This window comes from Zootoca vivipara, chromosome 11, assembly GCF_963506605.1.
Source record: "Zootoca vivipara chromosome 11, rZooViv1.1, whole genome shotgun sequence".
Classification (NCBI taxonomy): domain Eukaryota; kingdom Metazoa; phylum Chordata; class Lepidosauria; order Squamata; family Lacertidae; genus Zootoca; species Zootoca vivipara.
In genome coordinates this window covers 19,840,195-19,866,721 of record NC_083286.1, presented here as the reverse complement: position 1 = coordinate 19,866,721, position 26,527 = coordinate 19,840,195, and the positions used below count along the sequence as shown (strand labels likewise).

At 42.6% G+C, this 26,527-nt stretch overlaps 1 protein-coding gene across 6 annotated transcripts in view; it reads right to left on the bottom strand.

Annotated features, from left to right (window-relative positions):
• Positions 1–26,527, bottom strand: part of SEMA6A (semaphorin 6A) — a 185,311-nt gene that overhangs the window by 39,049 nt on the left and 119,735 nt on the right. For 2 of the 6 annotated variants that reach the window (XM_035100287.2, XM_060280149.1), the window contains exons 9-18: positions 25,439–25,527; positions 24,287–24,504; positions 17,594–17,725; positions 15,076–15,231; positions 13,197–13,373; positions 11,453–11,593; positions 11,244–11,324; positions 10,088–10,146; positions 3,106–3,126; positions 2,913–2,963 (exon numbers count right to left, since the gene is read on the bottom strand). In XM_035100287.2, the coding sequence (XP_034956178.2) occupies positions 2,913–2,963; positions 3,106–3,126; positions 10,088–10,146; positions 11,244–11,324; positions 11,453–11,593; positions 13,197–13,373; positions 15,076–15,231; positions 17,594–17,725; positions 24,287–24,504; positions 25,439–25,527 (1,125 nt within the window). The remainder of the gene's footprint in view (positions 1–2,912; positions 2,964–3,105; positions 3,127–10,087; positions 10,147–11,243; positions 11,325–11,452; positions 11,594–13,196; positions 13,374–15,075; positions 15,232–17,593; positions 17,726–24,286; positions 24,505–25,438; positions 25,528–26,527) is intronic. The other 4 variants (XM_035100288.2, XM_035100290.2, XM_035100289.2 and 1 more) reach the window with 2 other exon arrangements.

Below are 26,527 nucleotides of genomic sequence, written 5' to 3'. Positions count from 1 at the left end.
GTTGTATTGTTTGCCGTTAATTAAAGGTAAAGGGACCCCTGACAATTAAGTTCAGTCGCAAACGACTCTGGGGTTGCGGTGCTCACCTTGCTTTACAGGCCGAGGGAGCCGGCGTTTGTCCGCTTCTGCAGACATTTTTTCCGGGTCATGGGGCCAGCTGTTTACCGGAGCAGTACTTATTTATCTACTTGCACTGCATGCTTTCGAACTGCTAGGTTGGCAGGAGCTGGGGCCGAGCAACGGAAGCTCACTCAGTCACGGGGCTTTGTACCACCGACCTTTCGATCGGCAAGCCCAAGCGGTGGTTTAACCCACAGCGCCACCCACGTCCCCCTTTGCCGTTAATTAGGTTGTCAATTAAAATAAAATAAAATCTGTGGGTGCCTTGACACTCACTCTGCCACACTGCACACAGCAATCGCAATAGCAACCAATATGCCATATGGGAGGAAATGTTGCATCCTCTCAGTTACAAAATATTAGTCTGATGATTTCCCTGGAACTGAAGAGCACCTTTTTGACAATCTGGAAGCTTGCCTATTGTGCAACAGAATATCACGTTGCCTGTTTCCTCCAAGTCCTGCTTAAACTTTGGTCCTGCTAATGGAATTTCATTTAAATGTGAGGGGTTTCCACCTAAGGAAATATATTTAGGATGGTGGGTGGGGTGGGGATGCTAGCCAGCCTAGCCATGGCAGAAAGCAGCCTCTATCAAAACATATTTTAGTATCAGCTAGGAAAATTTGCCAGGCCATAAATGTCAATGCTTATTGCTTTGGTTCATGAAGGCAAAGCTATGGGGTAGTAGTGCTTAAATTGTAATTTTGATTCTTGTCAACACTATGATAGGGGGAGATCACATGCCTTTCTCCTTTCCAAAACCCAACATCGTTTCTGATAATGCTTCAGTTGATGCTGTGCGTTTGGATGTATAAAATTAAAAACATTTTCTCTCCTCATTTACAGAGTGGAAGTTCCGTATTAAAATGAAATGCTGCCTCCCCATGCAAAACAAAGGTCGGATATCTCCCCATGGGTCTTCCTGTGTTTTCATTATTATACTAGGACACAAATGTTGCTTGCAAATATTATAACCCCAGATGGAAAACAAGTTCAGGAAAAAATAACATCGGTTTGCTTTACTAATAAAAGGGCTGACTCTCCCAATTATTTATGTGTGAAAGATCTTTGATTCTGTTAGGTACACATGCATTTTGAAAGTCAAGTTCTGCTTCACCTGCCACACAGTAAGGGCAGAAGTGGAAACTAAGAGAGAAACATCATGTTTCTTTTGTAACGTAAATGGATGTGTGCTTACTCAATTCCTCATCTGCTATTCCAATTCTTCTCTGTGAATTTTCCCCAGTTTGTTATCTCCCTGCCCCCAGCCAGGTGCACTTCTAGGCACTGGCGGAGGACGAGGAGTGCGGGGGGAGTGCCTCGCCCCCGGCAGCGTGATCCTGGCAGGGTGCCATCATGGCTGCCCCCCGCCCACGCTGGGTGCCCTGCCCCTGCAGGTGGCGCATCCCGCCCCAAGGACGTGCACCGGCTCTGTCCCCGCCTGCTCTCCGTCCTGTCCGCCCGGTGCTGGAGCATGAAGCTCCACCACTGCTTCTAGGTGTGTGTGTGTGTGTGTGTGTGTGAGAGAGAGAGAGAGAGAGAGAGAGAGAGAGAGAGAGAGAACCAGTGACTGAGAAGATTAAGCACTCCATTAAGCACTGCCCATTGATCCTCTACTGATAGTGTCACCCACTGATATATTTTTGCTCCCTTGGCAAACATGGGCTTGGGGCCATATGTTTGCCAATACGGCATCTAGTTCCCATGCTTTTCATGGCTGAAAAATGACAACTGTTGTCCATAAGTTGAGGGCAAATTTGCCCCAACACAATGGAGAACTTCAGCTGGATTTCTTTGGCTCTCTTGGCCAACCACAGAACCAGGCAGAGGGCCTGGTTGTTCCTGCCCTGTGGAAGATGTCAAACAGATAAACAGCTGTGTGATTTTTAAAAGACATCTGAAGGCAGCCCTGTTCAGGGAAGTTCTTAGTGTCTGATGTTTTATTGTGTTTTTACTGCTTTTTGTTGGGAGCCGCATAGATTGAGTGGCTGGGGCAACCCAGTCAGATGGGCAGCATATTATTATTATTATTATTATTATTATTATTATTATTATTATTACCACCATCTGGTAGCTGAGTATTTAAGTCAGGACTTCCCACTCTTCAGCCTTCCTTCCTTGAGTAGGAGATATAAAATTTGTTGCCGGTGCTTCATTTTGGGATGGAGGCCTGATGTGCCCTCCCCCAATTTAGCCATACTTTAACTGTCTACAGATTTTGATTTTGTATAATATGGGTGGTATTCAAAACTAGTCTTACTCAGAATAGACTCACGGGAGTTAATGATCGTGATTAACGTAGGTCCATTAATTTAAACAGGTCTCCTCTGAGCAGGGCTTAAACTGAATACCACCCTACAACCTTTTGGACCAAATGTTACATATCTCAATTTGTATTGAGTACATAGCATTATGCCCTTCATACCCGATGGCATAAACTTGACTATGGAGCTTGGTCACTTTATGCACAAAAATATACTTCAGGTTTCTGTATCATTATGCCTAGAGGAGTTGTTCCTCTCTCCTATAATTTCCTTTTCCAAAGTTCTGTAATTTAAGCATGTGAATTTACAAGAGATTTCGCATTAAGCTTACTTCAAGGGTCGTTGTGGATGAGGAAAGCCTGAAATAATTGTGCTAGAGTAACATAAATGAATCTTGTATCAGTTTAGTGAACTAGGCCCCCAAATGACAAGGACTATATCTACTTTGGAATGGAAACTACGAACTACCACAAGGATTTGAGGAAGATTTTTTAAAACTTTTTTTTAAAAAAACCCTCCAAAACTGACCATACACTGTAGTGTGAGACATTTCATGATCTGATGAAGTAGTTGAAATGTCTATGAAAAAAGTAAATAAGGGCAAAATATTAAAACAATTTAAAAAATGGAAATATTTGACAAGATTGTAAAATATATGATTCCTCCAAAATTGATCTGCACAGACAGGTATTAAAACAATGTGGAAGGGGAACTTCCTTACCATTCAGTGCTACGAACGAATCTGGAAAAAAAAGAGAAAGGAGAGGGAGGGGAAAGGGGAAAAATTATTTCTAATATCGTTCTAAGTTGTCTATCCACAAAACCTCACATACATCCTTACTGCTATTCATGTGTATAGTGTCACTCTTTGTTTGTGCTGATTCTCTCATATGGTTTTATCATATTGATAGTTGAATCTTGCCTTAAGTAAAAACTTGATTTTTATTCTTGCAAAGAGAAACATGGGGTCCTTGGATCCCAGAAGGAGATATGAGTTCTACTTGTGCACAGGGAGGTAGGTGAGAAGAACGTCATCTCAACCACCTTTTGGGAAGGGATTTGGGGGGCTCATGGGGAAACCATGAACAACCCTCCCTATGATCAAGTGAAAGTGCATTCAAGCCATGGCATAATCCTCTTGGATCAATATTTAAACACTATTTGGTACTGCACAGCTATTGTATACTGTAGTTTTGATTATAAAATTGTTAGGTTTTTTTCTGAGAGATTTCAATCTCAAGAGTGGGGTGACTTTTTAAAACAGAAAATAAAAATCCCCAACCAAATGCATATGGATAATCAATTAGAGATTGGTTTGCAGAGTTTATTTATAATCAAGAGATCTTGACTAGTAACGATAATTCCTGTAGCCATGCAGTTCTCTTTGTATAACCAAGGGCACATTTCCGCTTGTCCCACGAATAGAAAGCATGGGTCCAAGCAATTTTCCCTTTGCCCTGTTCCCTTCCCAGGGAAATTCCATTCTTTAGTGCTCAACTGGAGGAAACGTCAGTCCTGAATTGCTGTTTGCTCCGACTGAGTATTAAAGAGCAGTTTTCTCTGGGGAAAAGCAGAGGGACAAAAGGAAGTGTGCATGAACCCCAAAGCTTACTTTAAGAAAAAAAAGGAACAAGTAATGTGCCAAACCATATGAGTGAATCATGATCGGAAGAAAAGTAACAATAGGATTGGCAACAAAAATAAAGATAGGTTTGTGTGCTGCATCTTGGTGGGCCACCTAGGCTTTCAAAACAAATGGGATCCAGGCTTGAGCATATGACTAGCTGTATGCAAAAGGGTTGATATCACTCAGGGTGCAAGACTGGTGCCTTTGTCAAGTAACTATCATGTCCTAGTTCTTTTGAGCCAGCGTGACAAAACCAGAACCCGTCATGCTGTGGTAAGAAATTCAACTTAAAATTAATTAGTTGGTGTATATCTATATGGCCGAATTTCAAATGCCCTTTAGTAGTCTTACATTCAGTTTTGGTGGAATTCATAAAGAATAAATCTGGCGTGCAATCTCTGTTCAGATTTATGTGCCAAATGAGAGTGAGGAATGCAATGAAAGATGCCATGGTCCCCAATTCCCAATTGTGAATTACCAGGAAATTATCATGTTCTCGTTGTAAACTATGGGATAAGTCTCACGCTGGAGGAGAGATGGGTGCGATCAAATTCATATACAGAGATGGCCCTATTACATATTCAGTTGTAGCCTGGGATCATTCCTATGCATGGAAGCCTGCCTGTCCAGGGGGTATGACTAAAACTTTCTCAAGCTGGCAGAAAGGTTCCAGATTCCTTGCCTTTGAACAGGTTGATGTGGAAGAGAAAAAAGCTCATGCATGGAAAGCTAACTGGCTTGCAAGTTATAAACAACGTGGCAAATGCAGTAGTACTGCATGACTCTGTTATGTACAATGGGACCCAATCAGTAGTTTATATGGATCTGTATATATTTATTCCATCAACTGACATTGTCGAGAAGGGTTACATACAAACATGTGGGCTGTTTGGCACTCATCTAACTGTACTAGCTTTTAATCAACATAGTACTCAATATACAGTCGTACCTTTGTTCTTGAACGAAATCCGTTCAACTTCCAAAAATGTTAGAAAACCAATGTGTGGCTTCCATTTGGCTGCAGGAGCTTCCTGCACTCAATCGGAAGCTGCTGAAGCCGTGTTGGATGTTTGGCTTCCAAGAAACATTCGCAAACTGGAACAATCACTTCCGGGTTTGCGGTGCTCGGGAGCCAAAATGTTCAAGTCGCAAGGCGTTCAAAAACCAAGGTACAACTGTGAATGTGGTTGATTTAACATTCTATGGGAGGGGACATTATTGGTTTGTTTTCATTTTCATTTTATTATTACATATTATGTATTTTGTGTTCTCATCTTGTATTTTTATGTTGTGAACTGCCCTGTGATCTTTGGATGAAGAGAGGTATACAAACAAACAACTAAAAATGAAGCTAGGTTCCAGGGGAAATGCCTTTGCAATCCCACCCGCAGGGATGGATTTAGTGATGTGCGAGTGGTGCACATGCACGCTGCACAGAGCCATGGGGGCATTGCCTCAAAGCTGGGTAAGTGACCATAAAAAGCTGGGTTAACTGAGGCACAGGGATTTGGGAAATAAGTGTGAGGGCTCTGACAGGGTCTTTGAGTACTAGTTAGCAATATCCTAGCTTTGGGTAGGAGGTGGAGGGCTCTAGGACCCTGCCAGAGCCCTTGTGTCTCCTCCAAAGCTGGGCGCTTCCTTACTCAGCTTTGGAAAGGCAGTGCAAGGACTTGGGAGGGATGGGCAAATTTTGGCCTTGCACAGGATGCCATAATACCAGAGTCCACCGTCACCACCTGCCTCTGAACCCAACGGGTTTAGACTAAACAGTCGTACCTTGGATCTCAAACACCTTGGCTCCTGAATAAATTGGCTCCCGAATGATCAAAACCTGGAAATGAGTGTTCCGGTTTTTGAACGATTTTCGGAAGCCGAACGTCTGGTGCAGACACTCCTGCAGCCAATCGGAAACCGTGCCTTGGTTTTCAAACGGTTCCAGGAGTCAAATGGACTCCCGGAACACATTCCGTTCAAGAACCAAGGTATGACAGTACATGATTTTGATTTTAGGTGTGAGCACTGGAACATAACTCCCAAGTTAAGCTAACTATGAAGTACAGTATTATGTTTTGTTCTTAGCAATTTAAGAATGTAGGTCTCAGCCCTAACGGCTTGTAAATTCAAGGCCCATTCACCTCAGTACATTTACTCATAAAGGTGCAAGATTCACTGCTTTTATGTTTTGCAGCTTTGCACCCCCTGAAGTCCTTTTTTGGGTGAAATTTACTTTGAGATAACTATGTTCAGGATCCAAGAATTCAGTGTCTGGGCTCCTCTTGGAGGAAGGGTAGGGTAAAATTATAAATAACCATCACCATCATTACCCTCTTTGAGTAAATTTCCTGGAATTTACTTCCAAGTAGGCATATTTAGGATGAGCTAGAAGTATTTAAAATGCACAGCCACATTCTTTTCCTTTCTTTGTTAAATTATACATATCCCCCCCCCATTTCTCTTTTAGCCAATTAAAAGCAATTAAAGTTATGAGAATAAGGATATTTAAGGTGAGTTGAGGATGCACCTTGAATTATCCTTAAGCACTGCTGAAGGAATTAGGATACGGCTGTTTTGTGTAAAACCAAGGCACTGAGGCAGTAATTTAAAAGACTTCTGGCATATGAGCTTCTAAATGCTCCTCCTGAGGTTAGCACAGATAGGCTGATTTTAAGAGTTAGAGAAGAAGGTTACATCTTGGATGTAGTTCATGAGTTTTGAACATTAAATAATTGGCCATGTGTGTGTTTCTCATCTCTGGGGGTACATTCTGTTCTGATAGCTTTACATTATCTTGATTTGCCTCTTACTCAACGAGAGTGCTGCTGATCCTTCTGTAGCTCTTTGTGAACAAGAAACTCTCAAGGCTGGCTAAAGGTATCAGAACAAAGAGCTATCTCAAGAGCTTTCAACCGTGCTGCTCTCTAGATATTGCTGAACTACAACTCCCACCATCCCCGCTCATTGGTCATGCTGGCTGGGCTGACTGATGGGAGTTAAAGAGTCCAACAACACTGACTATCACAGACGAATTATATGTTAGATGCAAGGGAAAACATGCATTTCAATGCCTGCAGAAGGGAATTTGGAGAAGGAAAGAGTCAAGGAGGGGAAGTGTTAACGGAGCTACACATACACACAGAACCCTTCTTCAATTGTCCAAATTTCACTCTGCTGAATATACTATGGTAGGACTGGTTGATATGGTAGCCTCCAGAAATTGCTGGACTCCAATTCCTGTTGGTCCCAGTTGTTCCCATTGGCCAGGGATGCTGTGAGCAATATCTGAAGGGCACACATTCCATTTCTCTCTTTTGGGGCGCTACATGCAGCTATGTGTAGGGTTTATGTGGTGAGCATAGGCTTTATGATTTGCATTTGCACTGATTTGGTGCTTTTAAAAGTGTGCAGTTGGTTTGATTTCATTTAAAGAAGGCCGTTTCAAATCTGCTTAAGAACAAATCACTTTGGGACATGCACAATGAAAAACAGGTATTCAAACACACACGCTCTCACCTCTGTTCACATTCTACCGGTAAATCTTTGTGTATAAATTGATTCTAAGTTTTGGACACTATCAGGTGATAGACGGTAGCAAGTTATATCAAGCACCACACGTAAATCACGACAACTTCAGGAATAGAGACCACTAACAATCAATAGCTAGCAATCAAGTTAAGATGCTCCTTGCTCTCCCCTTCTCCATTTCAACTACTGACTGGCAGACCCATATCTAGTTCTGTTCTCTTAAACATAGCTGAATCCAAAGTTTGGATTGCCTACACTGCAAGCTGTGTCTTTTTCCTGAGTAGTTAGGTAGTCCAAGTCAAAATCTGGCTCTATTTTTCTAAAGCAAACATGCATTTGTTTAAAGCCGCTTTAAGCAAATGTTTATTTGCATTAAAAAAAATCTATAGTTGGAATCAAGACTGAGAATATGCTTATTGCTTCCAAATTGGGATGTGCCAAAATGTTTAGATGCAAGCATCAATAACACAAAAAATGTGTCTTGTAGAGGGTCTGAAATGAATCCCCAAAGTTTCTTCTTTCACTCTCTTTCCTGCTTTTGCTGAATCGGCAAAATGTCTTTGAAAACCAGGGTGTATGGCAAGTAGGGAGATTTTTTTTTAAGCCCCAAAACAACTTTGTCCAGATTTTCAACTTCTGGGGAATACGGCAACCCAATAAATATTTTTAGTCCTAGTAATAGAGATGCTGCTCTATAGCCAAACAGGGCCAGCCCCACAATTGAAGAGGTCTGTGGCAAAGTGCCATCTATAAGCTCCCCCCCCCCAGTGCACTCTTATATTTTGAAGTGATGGCCCCCATAGCCACAACCCCAAGGGGATTCAAAAAAATGCAGACAGCCAATCCACAATTAATATATAGCTGTGTCTGCTATGGGACACAGAGAGTCTGCTATGGGACACAAAAGATGGGAGCATTTGCCACCATCTTTTTTTGTGGCACAACGAAACACGGGACTTGGCCCAGAGTCACGTTCTTAACCAGACATTTCCCCCCCCCCCCAGAGGAATCTGTTTAACTCTGCTTTGCTTTCTGGGAAAGAATGGCACAGAAACGTTGACCACCTCCTAAAATATTTTTTTTCCATTCCTGCATGACCAAACTCATTACAGAGAGTGTGGGGGGGAAATATAAACCCATTTGGTTTATATGGAGTTACGCTTCCATCTTCTCTGCACCCACGCTCTGAAGAGTACATAGCCTAACACCCAATGACTGCAATTGCATGCACAGCTTCCTAGGAGTAAGCTCAACTGAACTGCAGCGGTGCTTATTTCAAACTGCAAAGGTTCCGCTTGTAAAACACATTGAGCTGTAACAAAAAGATCTTCAGCCAGCTGAGTTGCTACCTTAGATTCTAATTACAAATGCAAACAGAAGTAGGTATCCCCATCAAAGGAAATAAGTATCCAGACTCTGCTTGATTGTGTCCCTCATCTTCTGATTTCCTCGTATGTTATTTTGTCGCGAGCAAACTTCATTCACCTGACAGACGGGGGGGGGCAGGGGGGTCCAGCAGTTGACGGTATCACTCTGCAAAAAGTTCCTGAGGTACACTACAACACTGCCCCTGCCCCACCCCTAACATCTGCTCCCAGGGCTTGAATTTGCCCAAGAAATGTCCGGATGTTAGTGTGTCACTTTATATTATTGGGGAGGGAAAGAGGGTTGTCAATATGGTTTGATTGGCAGTGCCTGTATTTTCACCATGTTTCAATATTACAACTTATGGGGAATTGGGAGTATATCAAAGATGGTGGTTCAAAGCCACTTGGTATTAAAGCTCAAACAAGCAAGCAAGCAAGCAAGCAAACAAACAAACAAACAATGTTTTCTTGTTTTTTGTTTTGGTAATGTGGCCCAGAGTAGGTGTCAGGGGTGATCCCTCCCACAGCACTTGGGCCCTGGCAGCTATCCAAGTATGCCTTATGGTCGTGCCGGGCTTGTAGCCAAATCTAATTGGCTTTGTGTTTATGTTACTATTGCTAGGAAGAATGGTTATTTAAAAAGAAAGAAAGAAAGAAAGTATGGAAGCAGCAGCTGATCATGGTTGCTAGGATCTTATTCTCTCTAGAGCATCACCCGCTAGAATATCCCACCTCTGCATCTGTGGTGAACGTTGCCAGTCTGTGAACACTTTGCTCCTGTAACACCAAAAAATTGCCGGAAGGGACACAAACGTCTTGTGTAGGAGGAAATATTCAAAAAACGCGCCCCATTGCTGATTTCATTGTTACCCTAGGCACCAACTCAGCATTCAAAAACACTCCTCTCACACAACCTAGGTGGAATTTGTAATTACATTTTCTTCGGAGCTAGGTTTTAATTCCAACACAATCGCCATTTAAATAGGTGATGCTGTTGTGCAGCAAATTTCCTTGAATGCTTCTCTTGCCTTTTTTTTAAAAAAAAGGTCTGTTGTTAAAACGCTGTTTTCGCTATTGTCATGGTTTTCTATCTTTAACTTTGCTGATACTGAGCAGGCAGCATCCAAGCATCTATAGAGATTCTCTAATGCAGGATAAAATGAAAGAGCAGAAACAGTTGTGCTTACTTTGGCAGTCTCCCAGGCCATCGGTATTGCCATGCTCAATGTCCTGCTCAAATGCAAGTCTAAACAAAAAGAAACAGACTGGTGAGAATTACTGCACTCACAGGCCTCAACACATTAAGCCTAGAAGTGAAAGGAAGAAACAGACATAACCCACTTTTTCTTCTAATACCTGCACAATGTAAGCAGAAGAGGATTCCTAACGAGACCCCCAAGTATTCCCTCTCACCCTTATCTTTACGTGACAACCAATATAGAACCAGTACTGTATTGTAACGTGGACACATGTCAGAATGGATAGTTTCTGTGCCTAGACTTCTGATGTGATCATGCTATGGTATTTAACTGAAACTTATGGAATATATATATTGGCATGAAAGAGGCACTGTTCCCCTCCCCCCTCCCACAAAAAACCCCCAACAACCTGGAGAATGTCTGGGGCTCATTTCATAGTGTATGAATCTAAAAACACAAAGCAGGAGAGGCAAACACAGTGTTAAGCTTATGCGGAAAGGTTTGCTATCTGCCCATGAAAGTCCTTCTTGGATATATGAATGTATTACAAAAAGGTGGCTTAGGCACCCCTGTTCTGAGTTAATACATCACTAGCTTCATAAATATGTGATAAGGAATCTGCAGATGAGGCATTTTCTTTTTACAATGGCCTTCTTAACTTAGAATGTGAGCAGGTATGTGCTTGGTAATTTGATATGGTATTGTGCTGTAAGGAAGCCCGTATCTATCTATCATCTATCTATCTATCTATCTATCTAATCTATTTTCTATACCCGCAGGTCTCAGGATGGGTTTAGGGTGGTATATAATTCTCAGATTTTCTGAATTGTGCAAACACCATGAAACCACAACACGGCATGTCAGCATGAGGCACGTTATCCTAAATGTTACACAACAAAGAGGCAAAAAGAACACAAAAATGTTTTCTGGTGGTCTCTCCATGTTGCATGTCTATCTAGCTCCAATCCTAGTCAGAAATAAATCTGCCTACAATAGTACCATGGAAGCATAGAGAATAGAAAAAAAAATGTTTATTGGCTTTGTTTATTGCCTGTTGGTTTTCATCAGAACTCTATTCAAAAGCCTATTTGAGCAATACTGTTACTGCAGGTTAAAGGACCTCTCAATGCGAATTATAACTTACGTTGTTCCGGGTAACAGCTGCATGCATGCCCCACTTTCCTTCATCCAGCCACAATACGGGTCCCTAGATGCTATGCAGGCCCTTAATAGAGGAGACAGATATGGAGTTATTTGCGATCAGTAGCTCAATGTCAGTATCAACGAACCAATACTTTTGTGTGTTTGGGAACGGAGTTAGCAGTGAGAGGACACACGTGAAGAAGTACCTACTTTTTGCACTTGCCGTGACGCTCACACCTTCCGAGGGGGACCCTTATTAAACAGTTAGAGAATGCTACATAGAGGGCACTGCTTTGCTTATCCAGCTGCATCCCTATAATTCTCTTGTCTTCCACCCCGTCGTAGCTGCACCTGATTTGGAGGGGCAGAGAAAGGCCGTTTGATCAGCTCAATGAAATCAGAAAGACAATTTGTTTACATTTCTCAGACAGTATTAACTCATGAATGTAGAAATTCCCAGCTTACAAAAACAAACAGGCACATAAGCAATTCAGGTTCCCAATCTGCTGTCCTGGAGGGGGTTGGGTGGTGCAGAGGGGGAGAGGTGTCTGGCTCTGCTGCCATGGAGCTCCCAACTTCATCTGTATAAACCACAAGCAGAAGCCAGCACCAGTAGTATCCCTGCTGGTAGTAGCCAGCAGATGCTCCTGAAACAGGCTATCTAGAAGGCTGGAAGAGAGCTGGGCTGGTCAAGTTTCCACTGGACCACAAGCCGGTCTGGCTACCAGCAACATGCTCAATCTAGGCCTCTCTCCTGTGCCAGTGTGGAACTGGTGTGACGGAAAAACCACCAGGATTTCCATGGTCTGCCTTCCCTCCTAATCCAGCTGTGCTCTGGATTTAGTAGTCGCTCAGCCTCTCCATTAAACCTTGCTGCTGCTGCCTGCCAGGAGTTTGGTTGGCTCCCTAAATCATATTATTATTTAAACTAATATCCTAATTTGCGGAGCCTGCTTAAGAGACTGGGAGCCAGGGTGACTCGGCATAGAGTGACAGGGAAGTTTTGCCTTTCCCTCCTGGGAGGCACATCCAGCGATGATAAGGCTGTGGAGTGCATGGGGAAAATCCACCCAACCCCACTCCTCGCTAGTTCCCCATATTTCATCCATTATGTGTTTGGCTTTGTGTGGAGGGGGGTGTTGTTTGCCAACTTACAGAGACACATTTAAGTGTATTTGAGCATTCATAGAGTTATGATGAGTACAGGAGAATCTCTGCATCAAAAGGTTGGAAGGTGATCAGAAAAGCAATGGGAACAGTGGTGACAGGGCTACTGCAGCCATCCCCACAACTCCTTTACACATTAATTTAACATGCTGCCTGAATGCCTGAAGAGGCCTATAGTTGCAAGACCCAAAATAATGTCGAAACAAAATTAAAAAATTCCTTCCAGCAGCACCTTAAAGACCAACTAAGTTTTTATTTTGGTATGAGCTTTCGTGTGCATGCACACTTCTTCAGATACACTGAATTAGAAGTCCCCAGACGCTTATATGTAGAGAAAGGGTGGGGAGGGGTGGTGGAAATGGGTGATAGACTGACTGATAGCTGTTGAAGACTGCAAATGGACTTGCATGAAAAAGCAAGGGGTGAGGTGGCTGAGGATCGCTTTAACATGTATAATGAGATAAGAATCCAACGTCTCTGTTCAAACCAGGTCTCTGGAAGGAATTTTTTTATTTTGTTTCGACTACGTCAGACCAACATGGCTACCTACCTGTAACCAAAATAAGGTGTTTACTATTTCGTATGTGTGTGTGGAGGTATAATTATTTGCTGTGATGTGTTGGCCACAGCCATTTTTTAAATGGGGAAATTAAAATTCCTGAAAACTACAACATATATTCCACATTCAATACTAATAAAAAAAACAGTTTCTTTGGCTCCCCGTCCCCATTGGCCAGCACTATGTGTGAAACTAACACATATAAGAAAGAGAACCAACGATACATACTTTTCAGAATTGTAAATGCTCATCTCCTCCAGGAAAAGACTGTCATTTAAAAACCCGCTGTTTCCTGTCCTGACCAAGAACTTCAAAATGATTCCCTTCTCTGATCCAAGGAAAACCACAGTGTGATTCCGATTTGGCCCAGCAGCATTATCTACAGCAATTTTGGTCAGGCGGTATCTGGAACAACATTGCAGTTTTAATTATCCCAATAGGCTGTCATTTGCTTTATATTTTCTTTCTTTCTTTCACTTTATAGGTCAGTATTGAGTAATTTTATAAGCAGAGCTTATCTATTCATATGTAAACACAATTTCCCACTTAAAACGGACAGATCCAAATTATTTCCACACAGGAACTAATCATGCCTTGGGTGGGCCAATATGGCTAAAACAACAAGGCCAATTTGAAAGCTAGATTTATTCAGGAACTTTGATGCAAGCACACAGAGAGCGGAGAGGTTACCACATTTCACTGTCTGATTCTCCATTTAGTTTAGTTCAAATATGTTACCTAAAACCATAAGCTATCATAATATAAAACAATTCACTGAGAGCTTTTTGCATGGTTACTGAATTCTGTATCCTATTTTTGTAACTATCCGTTTATTCCTGAAACATGTACAACTAAATATTTACAACATACAAACACCGTCAACATGTCTGTGAATAAAATTATTGTACAAATATGCCTGTGATACAAAGCTCACAAATCTTCTGGGTGCATATTCCAGTCCCTAGAAATGAGTTTCTGAAGGTAGCTGACTTGAGAAAGATAACCTTCTGGAGAAAAATAACCCCTCACTGTTTCTTCTTATGTTGAGACACGGGATTATTTGGATATGAATAGTTCTCTTTAAACACTTGTGTAAACGTTAACGCTTTCCATAACATATCCTGACAGACATCAGCATATCCTGAAAACATCCTTCCAGACAGCTTTCATATCCGGTGAATGTACCTTGCAGCTAAACCAAAAGTTTCTACTGAAGTATTTAAAATGCTGACTCTTAAAAGTAAATGTGCAAGTTGGTGCTTCCTCTCTAACGTAGACTGAGGGTAGCCTGGATGGAATTAGTAACAACTTTCCATTCATTGAAGTTCTATGATACCCAGAAGGTCCCAGAATATTGGCTGAAGGGACATGAACTTATGACCTTGTTGAAACTGAGCATGTCTGGTCAGAGCCTGGATGGAGATCTTCTGGGAGATGGATTAAACCCCTTGGGTTTAATGATGGCTCAGTTGGTCAGAGCGTGGTGCTGATAACACCAAGGTCGCAGGTTTAATCCCTATATGGGATGGCTATATATACCAAAATTGCAGGGGATTGGACTAGCTGATCCTCAGGGTCCCTTCCAACTCTACAGTTTTATGATTTTATAGAAGAAAGATTAGATATATATGTAAGGAGATTAAAAAAGTAGTTCTGCAGGAACATTCTTGTCTCTGTCCTAACCCATTAGAATGCAACAATTGCCTTATTGGATTACACCAAAGGTCCATCTAGTCTAGCATTTGGTTTCCAAATATGGCTAGCCTTACTGGAGCCTTTCAGCATCCTAAATAATTTGATTATCTACAGGCACAGTCATTTCTCCATTTCCACCTCTCTCTGTCTCCAGATGATGATTATTTTTTAAAAGAAGATTTTAAATAAGCATTGCTCTTAGTACAAATATTTGGGGGTGCACCTGTAAGCTCTTTCCATTGTCAACACTGTCCAATTATTTATTGTCCTCTATTTACGGTTTTTAACTAGTTTCCAAAGCACCTCATGCATGGCTTTAATGTATGGACATTCAAAAGATCAACATCAGAGTTCATTACCAAATCTGGTCAGGCAGACACAAAAGGAAACTGAATGAAATATATTTATTTACCTGACCATCGTCCGCAGAAACCATGGCTTGTTGACAATGGATGGAACAGCTTCATCCATGAGAGAATGTGTTTTGATGAAGTTCAGAGTGTCATCTGGAAATTCATTCGAAGACATGTACTTTTCAAGCGATGTTGAGCCAGCACAAGAACCTGGCCTAAATCAAAAGCAGGGAAGGAGGGAATGTGATTATTTATCGCATTTGTGCAAATATTCTACATAAACTGTTTTCCTAAGCACCTGTTATTAAGTGAGAGTGTGCCAGAGGCTTTGTAGAAACTGAAGAATGCTTAATGGCACCAACTGATTTCCTCTGGGCCTAGTCATTCCACAGTGCGAGAGTAGAATTCAGCACTCAGTTCTGCGTTGTGGGAAAACCTGATTTATGACCATTAGTGCACATAAATTTCCTAAGCAGATTATGAAGTTTGTAAAATGCAAGTTCACAGTTCATCCATCCACATGGAGCCCAATAAACACATACACAGCTTGGCAAGATTCTGCTCACTCCTTAGGCGTGCTCCAGATTTTCTTTTGCAACACTCTCTTTCTTGGAATTAAGAGCACTTTATTTAATTTGCAAGGGAAATGTTACATTTTTCTGAAACTGTGAAAAAAGCTGCTTAAAAACACAGCTTGAAGGGTGAATCCAGCCAGCATTAGAGTAAACATCCTCTTTGCTATGGCTCCCAAGAACATTTTATTTTTGACAAATATGAAAACCCAAGCCTTTTCAGCATGAGTCTGCAGAGTCCTTTAATAAGACACAGTGTTATCTGTCTTCGATAACTGGAATACAAATGTGCTCAGTTTATTCCTGGAATCTCCCCAGTACTCTCATGGAAACTGGGCCAGAACAGTCATATATTGGCAAGAGAAAGATCTACTTCCTTTTGCTGAGTATGCCCTACCCCAACAGTTCCCTTCTGCACAATTCCTTCTTGTCTAATGTAGCTGTGCTTGTCCAGACTTTGAACTCCCAAAGGAGACACTGCAAGTCCACACAGCACAATAATAGACACACACAGACTGAGCAACTGCAAAGATGGTTCCATTAGCCATTGCTATGAGCCAATTACAAACTTGTATGACTGCATTGCTGCAATTGTGCCAATGGAGCATTATTTGACACCCCCCCAACCTCTCTCTATATGTGTGTGTATGTTTGTGTGTGTGTACACACACATAAACCATGCCTGTAATTTTCGGTGGAGGAAGTGTATATGCATGAGCAATCTGGAAAGTTTAGTGCAGGAGTGGTTAGGGACAAAACTGAAATGACATGTGAATACCCCTCGAAGTAAAAAGGAGATGTGGAAAAAGCATTTTCTCAGGAGATCAGGGATTAAAAAAACCAAAAACTTTTAAACGAACATCTTCCTTTACTTTCACATCCTGTTTTCCTTACCTTGTTATATAAATGGGAAATTTCATTTACTGTGGGGGTTCAGTTTTGTTTAGTCAGAAAGAAAGCAGGCAGCAATGGATTTACCACACCTTGTGATATAAGGAGGACGCTGAGATCCAGTGCCGAGGGCCTTCTGGCAGTTCCCTCATAGCGAGAAGTGAGGTTACAGGGAACCGGACATAGGGCCTTCTCGGTAGTGGCACCCGCCCTGTGGAACGCCCTCCCAGCAGATGTCAAGGCAATGAGCAACTATTTAACTTTTAAAAGACAACTGAAGGCGGCCCTGTTTAGCGAAGTTTTTAATGTTTGATGCTGTATTGTTTTTAATATTCAGTTGGAAGCTGCCCAGAGTGGCTGGGGAAACCCAGCCAGATGGGTGGGGTATAAATAAATTATTATTATTATTTCCCTTCCAGAGAAGAAACAATTCAGTGGCTGAGGAGCTGGACCAGGTATCTGACTCTGAGCCCAATGAGGGGCACCGTGAACCTGAGCATCAAGACCCGCAGAATCAGAGCTGGGACCCACCCACCCCGAGACCCAATGAACCATGTCCCTCCTACACTACCCTCCAGCTCACTGGCACAGAGAGTTCACTGGGGGAGACGATGGTATGACGGATAATCAGCCATCTTCTGGCCAGAGGCATGACCCTTTTGACAGCTCAGTTGGTAGCCCTCATGTCTTATCAGTGGATGAGTTAACCTATCACTACCTGCTCTCTTCATAGCTAAATGAGAATGACAGAGAATGCCAGGTCACATGGGAGCATTTGCCACCATCTTTTCTGTGGCACAACACAACACGGGACTTGGCCCAGAGTCACGGTTTTAAGCAGACATTTCCCCCCCGGAGGAATCTGTTTAACTCTGCTTTGCTCTCTGGGAAAGAATGGCACAGAAAAGTTGACCGTCTCCTAAAATATTTTTTTCCATTCCTGCATGACCAAACTCATTACAGAGAGTGGAGGAATATAAACCCATTTGGCTTATATGGAGTTACGCTTCCCTCTTCTCTACATTTGCCCTGTATCTCACTCAATTCATGCATACAAAACCAATGATCAAACTCCCAGCCCCTGCACTGCAGCACACTTAGCAATGAAAAGTACCTGGGCTTGGGAACTCGCTCATCAGGAACTGGTGTCCATATTGAATCTGGAGACTTCTGTTCTTTGAATCTCCCAGTAAATACATTGGCAATGTCAAGAATATCGTAAGCGCAGACAGCAGAGCCAGGGATGCTGCAATGTGACATTTCCAGAAATAGTTACTCATTCTGAAGTTATGCATTTTTTTCCCATCTTAGAAACATGCTGCATAGAAGCCTTCCTGTCAAAGGCCATTCCGTTCTGAACCTTCCAACCTCTGGGTACTGACAATAAAAAGCTGTCCCCATACAGACATTTGAGATGCTCCACTGGGCAGCCTGCTCCTGTCAGTACAGCTTGCCTCCAAAAAGATTTTTTAATAAAATAGCCTATTACATTAATTTTGAATTCCCTAAAAGATTAACAGACACAGTTCTCTGACAACTTGTGGTACCAAGAAATTACTGGGTTATCAAAATCACGGCACATTTTCTGGATGCAAACTGTGTACATTTGTAAGACGTTTTTGATGTCAAATCTTCCAGGCCCTGCAAATTTTTTTAGCTGCTTTCTAGAAACCATTCAGATGCCCAGAGTGGATACATTTTGCATACTGATGCACATCGCTCAACCCAAAAGTTCAGCAAAAATACCTACCCATCCGTTGCGGCTCTGAAAAATCATTCGATTTTCCTGTATGTTTCTGGCTGGGTTCCTAAGAGCAGGAATTTGCTTAACTCGGTCAACTATAAAGAGTTTGCAGAAGGAAATGTAGCTTTGCCTTACATCCACTAAAGTTTAAATTTGAATTTCCAGACTATTTACATGTAACCTAATAGTAGCAATCACTAAATATAATTACAGTCTTACACAAACACTTTTGGAAGGGCTCGGATGTTTCCCTTAGTCAATGACTTTCAGGCATGATTTATTCATCGGTCTGCCTTTGTTGTTTACACATGATCTACCGTAGTACATTTGTGTCTGACTTAAGCGATATGATTTCTGATCAGATAGCAAAGCACCATCTGGCTGAGTCATAATCCCAATTTAAGGTGGTGAGTTATTATCCTACATCCAACCATCGGAATTTGGCTTTTGGATGTGAAGCGATATAAAAGACGCTGCTACATGAGAAAGCTAAAACGGAATGCTAAGTAGATGGTTTGATTATCCAAAAATGGAACTATGCGGAATGAAAATCAGTGAAAATGAAGGTGGCATCTTCTTATCTCAGGGTTGCTTGTATACATTCAGTCAAGTTTTGGGTTGCCGTATAAACTCATCAGCTGAGAAATAACTCACGATGGTGCTTTCCATCATTTGTAGAGCTGTATTAGAAAGACTTAATTGCAACCCTACCCTATCATAGGGTGCTCCATTCATGGAGAGCCTAAACTCAGACGTAAAACTTATTAGCGGAACAGTGGCTTTCTCTCAGTGAGAGTTAGTGACAGACCCACACTGGCAAAAACTGCAGTGCTAATAACTGTGCCTGTGTCGTGCCAGGTAAATGAATAGCTGGAGAGCTCAGTTGGTTAGAGTGTGGTGCTGATAATGCCAAGGTTGCAGGTTCGATCCCTGTATGGGACAGCTGCATAGCCCTGCATTGCAGGGAGTTGGACCACTAGATGGTTCTCAGGGTCCCTTCCAACTCTGCAATTCTATGGTAAGACCAGAGAGCAAAAACAGTTTCACTCACTACAATGTGGTCTGCACCCACAATGCAGCATGCCAGCGGCCTAAGGCTGCTTCACGTATTACTAAGAAGCAGGTTCAAGCAGAACCTGCTTCCAGCTCGTGTTTATAGAATGGCTGTTAAGAATTAGGCAGCTCGGTCCAACTTCAGGAAAAGTGTCCGTACTGCTAAAGGACCAGAACTGATGTGGCCTCTCCTTATTGCCAGTTAAAGGAAGCTGCTTGAACTGAGGTAACCTAAGCAAATGTTTGTTCTGCTGCAGCCAGAGAACATGGTATGGTATCCTCTGGACAGGGCTGGACTCCCCTGGATTCAATGACAATGTGGCCTTGGTGGCTAGGAGTACCTACTTCCAGCTACATCTAGTGTGCAAACCACAAAACCTCCTGGACAGAGACAACTTGGCCATGGTACTCCATGCTCTGGGAACCTCCACACTGGACTGCTGCAATGTGTTCTGTGTGGGGCTGCCCTTCAAAATGGTCTGGATGCTGCAAATGGTGCAGAATGTGGCAGCTAGAATGGGATTCAGAATGGCCGTAGGGACTCTTGTGATACCTGTCCTGAAACATTTGCACTATCCATATCCGAGCCCAATTCATGGTGCCTTCTTTAATGTATAAAGTCCTTTGGGCCCCATATATCTGAAGGAGCACTTCCTACCGTATGTGCTAGTTCGGGTATTATGATCAGTGGATGAAGCCTCATTGGTAGTGCTACTCTTTCAGGGACTCGGGGAGCAGTGGCTTATGACAAGGTCTTTTCTGTGTTGGCCCCAAAACTGTGAAACTCTTTCTAAAGAGGTATGCCTGGCACCAACACTTTACATCTTTTGTTAGCTACTTAAGACCCACCTGTTTACTCTTTCCTTTGAAAGAGAGGTTTGTTGGACAAGACTTCCCTCCCAATCAACTATAACAGGGCAACCTAAATTTTCTGGTTATGTTATAGAACCCCACTCAAAAACAGCGGCAGGCTGGAAGTGCCCCAATAATAGCTGAAATGGAAAGGAAAATGGGCTGGTGGGGTGCCCTGAAGGAATAAAAGAGCTAATGAAAGTTTACACTGTGAGCATTTTAATGTTGCTAAGGACACAGGAAAATGCAAGAGAAAGTTAGACTTCAACCTATTGAGGTTTTTTTCTTAATGCTTCCTTCCCCCCCACCCCCATCCCCCTTAACATGTTATTCTCAACACTGATTTTCTTGCAAATAAAACGTGTTTACTTCTTGTGTTGGCTGTATTTTCAGTTCATGGCTGAATCATTCCCAAAGCAGCTGTTCTAATTTGGTTGTCAATAGTAGCTATTATGCCATGCTGCCTTGCCCCTTTTTTTGAGCAGCAGGAGGCCCGCCTTTGACAGGGCTGAGATTACCCTTTGACTCCAGGTAGCCAACGCAGAGCTTGAATGCATGAACTCAAGCTCTCCCTCTTCCATCAAATGCCCCTTCTAATAGAAAGCATGGGAAAGGAAACAGGCCCCAGTTGTCACAGGAGCAATTTTACTTTAATTAGCATATTTGCCAAAGTTTCCTGGAGACCTTAGCAACTGGAGATCTTAGCATGTTTCCATAAATTACTGAAAGTGTGTGGTAATATACCAGCACTTACAAATTCTTAACAGATGAGGTGAATGCTGTAAAAGTCTTTTATTAGTTGACCTAAAAAACTATGGGTGTCGGAATAATGGGCCCTGTTACTTTTATTTATGACTCATATTGCAGCAGAAAGGAAAGGACTTTGCCATGCTCAGGCCATCTGCTGAGCTGGGCGCCTTACGAGGGAAAAGGAAGATGCCTCCATTCACAGAAAGGAAACTCAAATCTATCATGAGAGAGAATTATTCCTACTTGGCATGCAGGCACTCTTTATTTCCCTCTGAATCACAGGGAGTACAATCTGTTAGGAATCTGTCCTGTTGAAATGCTTTGGAGTTACGCAGCAGGGCTGTTCCGTTCTGTATCATGAGCCCTATTCATTTCAAAACAGGGCTTGAGCAGAAGGCATTCCCCAATGCATTTCTGAGGACTGTTTCACCCAGTGACAGCAGAAGCAATTGAGTTCGGAATCCTCCGCTTAATCTCACCAAGGGCAAAACTGGAACATGCCTCCTGGTGTGAAATGTGTGCACTCCCAACGCAGCTTGCACAACGTGCACGAGCACAGATTGGGGAGGGCGCCTTTCCGCACGCCAGGCACCAGGGAAAGGGGATACGGGAGTCACATATGCTTCCACTCTTGCCACCTCTATGGAGCATGCTGATCAAGAGATGCTACCATGAGTGGAAGCGTCATGCCAAAGTGGCTCAGAGAACAATGAGTGCTTGCTCACTAGGACCCTTTAGCTGTCGTTTCCCACTGGGCTGAATGAGCCTTAGTAACTGAACACCCTTTGAGATTCATCTGCAGTAACAGCGGGGTCAAGATCCTGGTGGGGTGCAAGCAATTTTGTCCTCAAAAGGCTTTGCAAACAAGTCATAGTAAGCTACTGTCAGTTCTACCACCTCCTTCGGACCAGACTGTAAGAGGCACCACACTACCCAGGAAAAGCTCTGCTGGACGGCATAGTCAAGATGCAATGGAGGCAGCAAAGTATGACTAATTGGCTGCCTTTACTGCCACTAGGTAGACTTGCATTCAACCAGATCTTTCCTCTCCCCGCGTTCGAGCCGTCTCCTAGCGTGTTTCCTTGCCCTAAGCTCTGGAGTATACCAGAGAGCCAAGCAGGCTCCACGAAGTGGGAGAGGGCATTCAGGGGTGATCATGTCAACGACACAGCCATTCAGATTTATATAGTTTTAATTGCTTTTTAATTATTCCCACCCCCCTATGTTCTTAGTGGTTTTCATTTTTATATGTAAGCTGCTTTGAGTTCCATCAGGGGGGAAAGGCAGAGAATAATAATAATAATAATAATATTGCCCATGAGCACCCCATAATACCCAGCCAGGCCAAGTGGGCATTACAGTACTGGTTGAAAGTATATGGCAAGGGCAGGCAAACTAAGGCCCAGGGGCCAGATCTGGCCCAATCACCTTCTAAATACGGCCCGCGGACGGTCGGGAATCAGTGTGTTTTTACATGAGGAGAATGTGTCCTTTTATTTAAAATGCATCTCTGGGTTATTTGTGGGGCCTGCCTGGTGTTTTTTACATGAGTAGGATGTGTGATTTTATTTAAAACGTATCTCTGGGTTATTTATGGGGCATAGGAATTTGTTCATCCCCCCCCATATAGTCTAGCCCCCCCCACAAGGTCTGAGGGACAGTGGACCGGCCCCCTGCTGAAAAAGTTTGCTGACCCCTGGTATATGACATTCAGTGGTGCAGCTTGGGGTATCACATTTCAGGAGTGCCCTGTGTGATGACAAAATGCAGTGCCTCTTGCACTCCATTCTAAATTATAGTTATGGTATCCCCTACTATGCCCCCAAAGCTCTGCGTCCAGTGCGACCAAACCCACCCTTGAAAAAAGAGATACAGTAGAACCTCTATTTACAACTACCTCCACTCACAGACATTCCAAGTTGCGACTGCGGCAAACCCGGAAGTAACCGGCAGGTTTGCCGCCATTCGTGTCTGTGCAGGAGCGGGCAATCGCCGCCCGCACCTGCGCACAATGGCGCCTCTCCCAGCGACCGTTTTACCATAAGGACAGGCCCCCGGAACGGATTGTGGTCATGAGTAGGGGTTCCACTGTATTGGTAAAATCCATCAGCATCCGTCTGTCTGTCTGTGGAATGTACGGTACACAGTGGACACGCCAGGTTTAACCTCCAGCTGGATTCCTCTCTCTTCCCCTTATCTACTCGGGATGGGACCCTACTGAATACATTTGGGGCGGCACATTGGCTTTGGTGGAGGGAGCGAAAGGGGAAGTCTGAATGTGCAATGTTGGATGTTGACCTATAGCTTTTAAAATTGATGAGGGGTTCATGTTGCAGAAAAGGTAATGTTGCAGAAAAGGCCCAGTCATGTTGTAATGCAAGATGTAAGCAGAAAAGAGTGGCGAAAGAACCAGTCAGATCACTGTGTGTGTCACTGAACGCTCATAGAATCATAGAGTTGGAAGGGACCCTGAGGTCCATCTAGTCTGCAGAAGGGCAAAGCTGGTCTACACCTCCCAAAATTGTACTGTGATTCCACCCAGTGTTAAAAACGAGCACTTGGAGAATTGACAAGACAATGGGAAAACACGGGAGTGTAATGGGAATGATATCCTTTGGATTCTCCAAAACAACTGAGAAAATTATGCCAATTTTATGAAGCCGTCACAAAAATGCAAAAAGATGAGATAGAATTCTCAAAGAACTGGTTCACATGTAATTGTTTTTTTTAAAAAAATATGGTTTCCATTATGTGAATGAGCCTCCTCAATTTTCAGGCTCACATGCTCCCCACTGGTCCTCTTTTATGGTCTAGGAGGAAGACACTGAATGCCCTTGATTTGGGTTTTCAGCAAACCACATTCCCCACAACACCAGAGCTCAACAAACTATGGTTTGGTTAAACTCCTGTCAGTTGAACAACCAAAATCAATCCAGAATCTCTGAATCTAGCTTGCTGTCATCATTCATACTTTAATAAATCACAATTCCCAGAGTTTAGACATTACCGGAAACTGCAGTTAGTTAAAAATGAAAAAACAGATGCTATCGGTTTCCTCCTGTAACATGTGAAAGAGGGGAAGGGTGGTAGCAGGAGGATTAAAACACATAGAACTTGCTCACATAGCAGGAAAATACTTTGCCATTGTGTCTGAACCAGGCTGCAGACTTTTCCCAGGGATGAAATTTTTATAGTTAAGTAGTATATAAACAGCTTAAATAATTAAATAGGCAAATGTACTGGAAAACTATAGAATACAAGATTTTTTTTTACAACTTCCTCTACTTTGCATTCACAACCACCCTTCCTAGCTTCCGTAGTTCTGGCAGAAGACTCAAAAAAGCTTGTGGGAGTCAGGAGCAATTCAATTCAAAAACTTGCAAGCAAGAATGATACTAGCTAAATTACCTGTTGTAAGGGGTGGAGAAGGTCGCCAAGACAATATTGCGACCATTGATATGGATAACATCTGTAACTGCCTGCAGTATGTTGAAATAGAAGTGTGAATCGCCAGGAACAGAGCAGTTGAGCCGTGCCTTCAGGAAGGAAGTCCACTGTTTTTCTAGTACTCGTTGGGATCCACCCATGTCATTCTTGCACACACGAGCTACTCTGGGGAAAACCACCTAGAGTTGGGGAAGGTGCAGGGAGGGGGAATAAAGAAACTGAACTATTTATTCATCAAAAAGACTTTGCTGAAGTTCTGTTTCTACCCACCTTCCTATTATATATATATATATATATATATATATATATATATATATATATATATATATAGACAGAAATGGCAACACTTGGCTCTTGATTTGATCCCATGTTTTCCATAATCTGTGACAAATAGCAAACGAAAGAAAATTCGGCTTTGGAACTCTGTACTATGAAAGATAAGCCGGTGACATTTCATACACAGCCATAAATCCTCCAGGAGAACTGTTCTCAGCTTGTATAAAACTCATTTCTATGCAGACCACTCAGTTTTCTATTTCGACAAACAAAAGCACATTCTACATCTGCGATCCACGCAGCCTAAACTCTATCCTCAGCATTTCTTTAAAGTATGCAAGCGTCATCAGGCCTTTATTTATGACTTTCTCCTTTTTAACCTTGCAAGCTTTTTAACCTTGCACTTTTTTATTTATTAATATATATATAAATATATATTGTCAATAAGGCTTCCATTGTGCTTTTATGATATAGCAAGGCTGAAATTTCCTTCCCATTTATTTCTGCTGTTCTCGTGAAGGTCTTCCAAATGCAGCTGCTTCCTTGCTTTAAAGTCAGGCTTGTAATGATTATTTGGAGCTCTGAATTAAATCAATTTGCCATATGCTTTCCTGCTTAATGGGGAGGAGAAGAAGAAAAGCCCTGTGCCTCTTGTTGCCATCAGAAGCCAGAGTGTTTTATATCCAAGGCAGAGTACAATACTGTATTCCAACCAACCTTTGGTGGCAGCAGCAGCAGCATCCTCTCAAAACAATGACCTTGCCATTATGATTTATAGCTCTCATTTCAAGGTCATTCCTAACTCACGCTGGCCTACAATATATTTTTGCCCCTTACCTTCCCCATGCTGTGGTACTCCACAGCTATTTCTCGAAAGAAGAAGTAGATATAGTTGCCATAATCCACTGCATGGACAAAGTAAGGCTCTGCAAGAAAAACGAAACGTACAAATAAACAAGGAACTATGAGAAAACACATCAATTTGGTGTGGATTTTTAACTCCTGTTTAAGCAGGAAGACTATTCCCCTATAGCAGGCACGTCCAACTCTCTGGAGACTGTGATCTACTCCCAGTATAATAAAACTGGTAGTGATCTACCCACTGTCCTTGCTTCCGATCGCTAAGGATCCCATGATCAACCAGGAACACCCCATGATCGATCAGTAGATCGTGATTGACCGGTTGGACATGCCTGCCCTATAGCATAGAATGGTTGAAAAAACACCAGCATATGGAGTCAGGATCCGTATATGCAACACACAAAGGGACAAATTTCCTTATTTGTGCTGAGCCACAGTTTGGCTTAGTGTTGTGTGAGAACTGGGCAGAAATGAGCAATCCAGAGATAAAGGCCTTTCCCATTTAAATGCAATGAAAGTGAAGGAGTGGGGTTGCTGCTATAATTACAACAGCCCCAATCTAGCACTATGGCAATGTGGCTGTGTAGGGCAATGTACAGTCATGTACAGCTTTTTTTTTGTTAACAAAAAAGCCTAGGAACAATTTAATAAAACCACAAAGCCAGACCAAACCAATCGCGGAAAGTTTGTGATGTGGCATGATAACGTTTTCTTTGAGGTGACCGTAAGAAAGGAAACCGGAAAATTGCTGGGAATTTGATAACCAAACTCACATGTTTATAAGATACCTTCTTCTCCAGTTCTTATATAAGTGGAGAACTACTGAAGGTTCTGAAACAATGGCAACTTGGGCTGATACCCAATGGGCCCTATGTTGGTCCCCAAGCCTTTTCACAGCTCATTTTTCCTATCCCAGCATCCCATTGTTCCACTGCCTTGTCCTCTGCCTTGAGGAAAAGAACCCTGAAGGCAGGAAAAAAATCATGCATAGCAATAAACTGGGGATACAAGTCTTCCATTGGCGTCAATTTACTCTGAATACAAAATTTGGGGTCTTTTTATTTG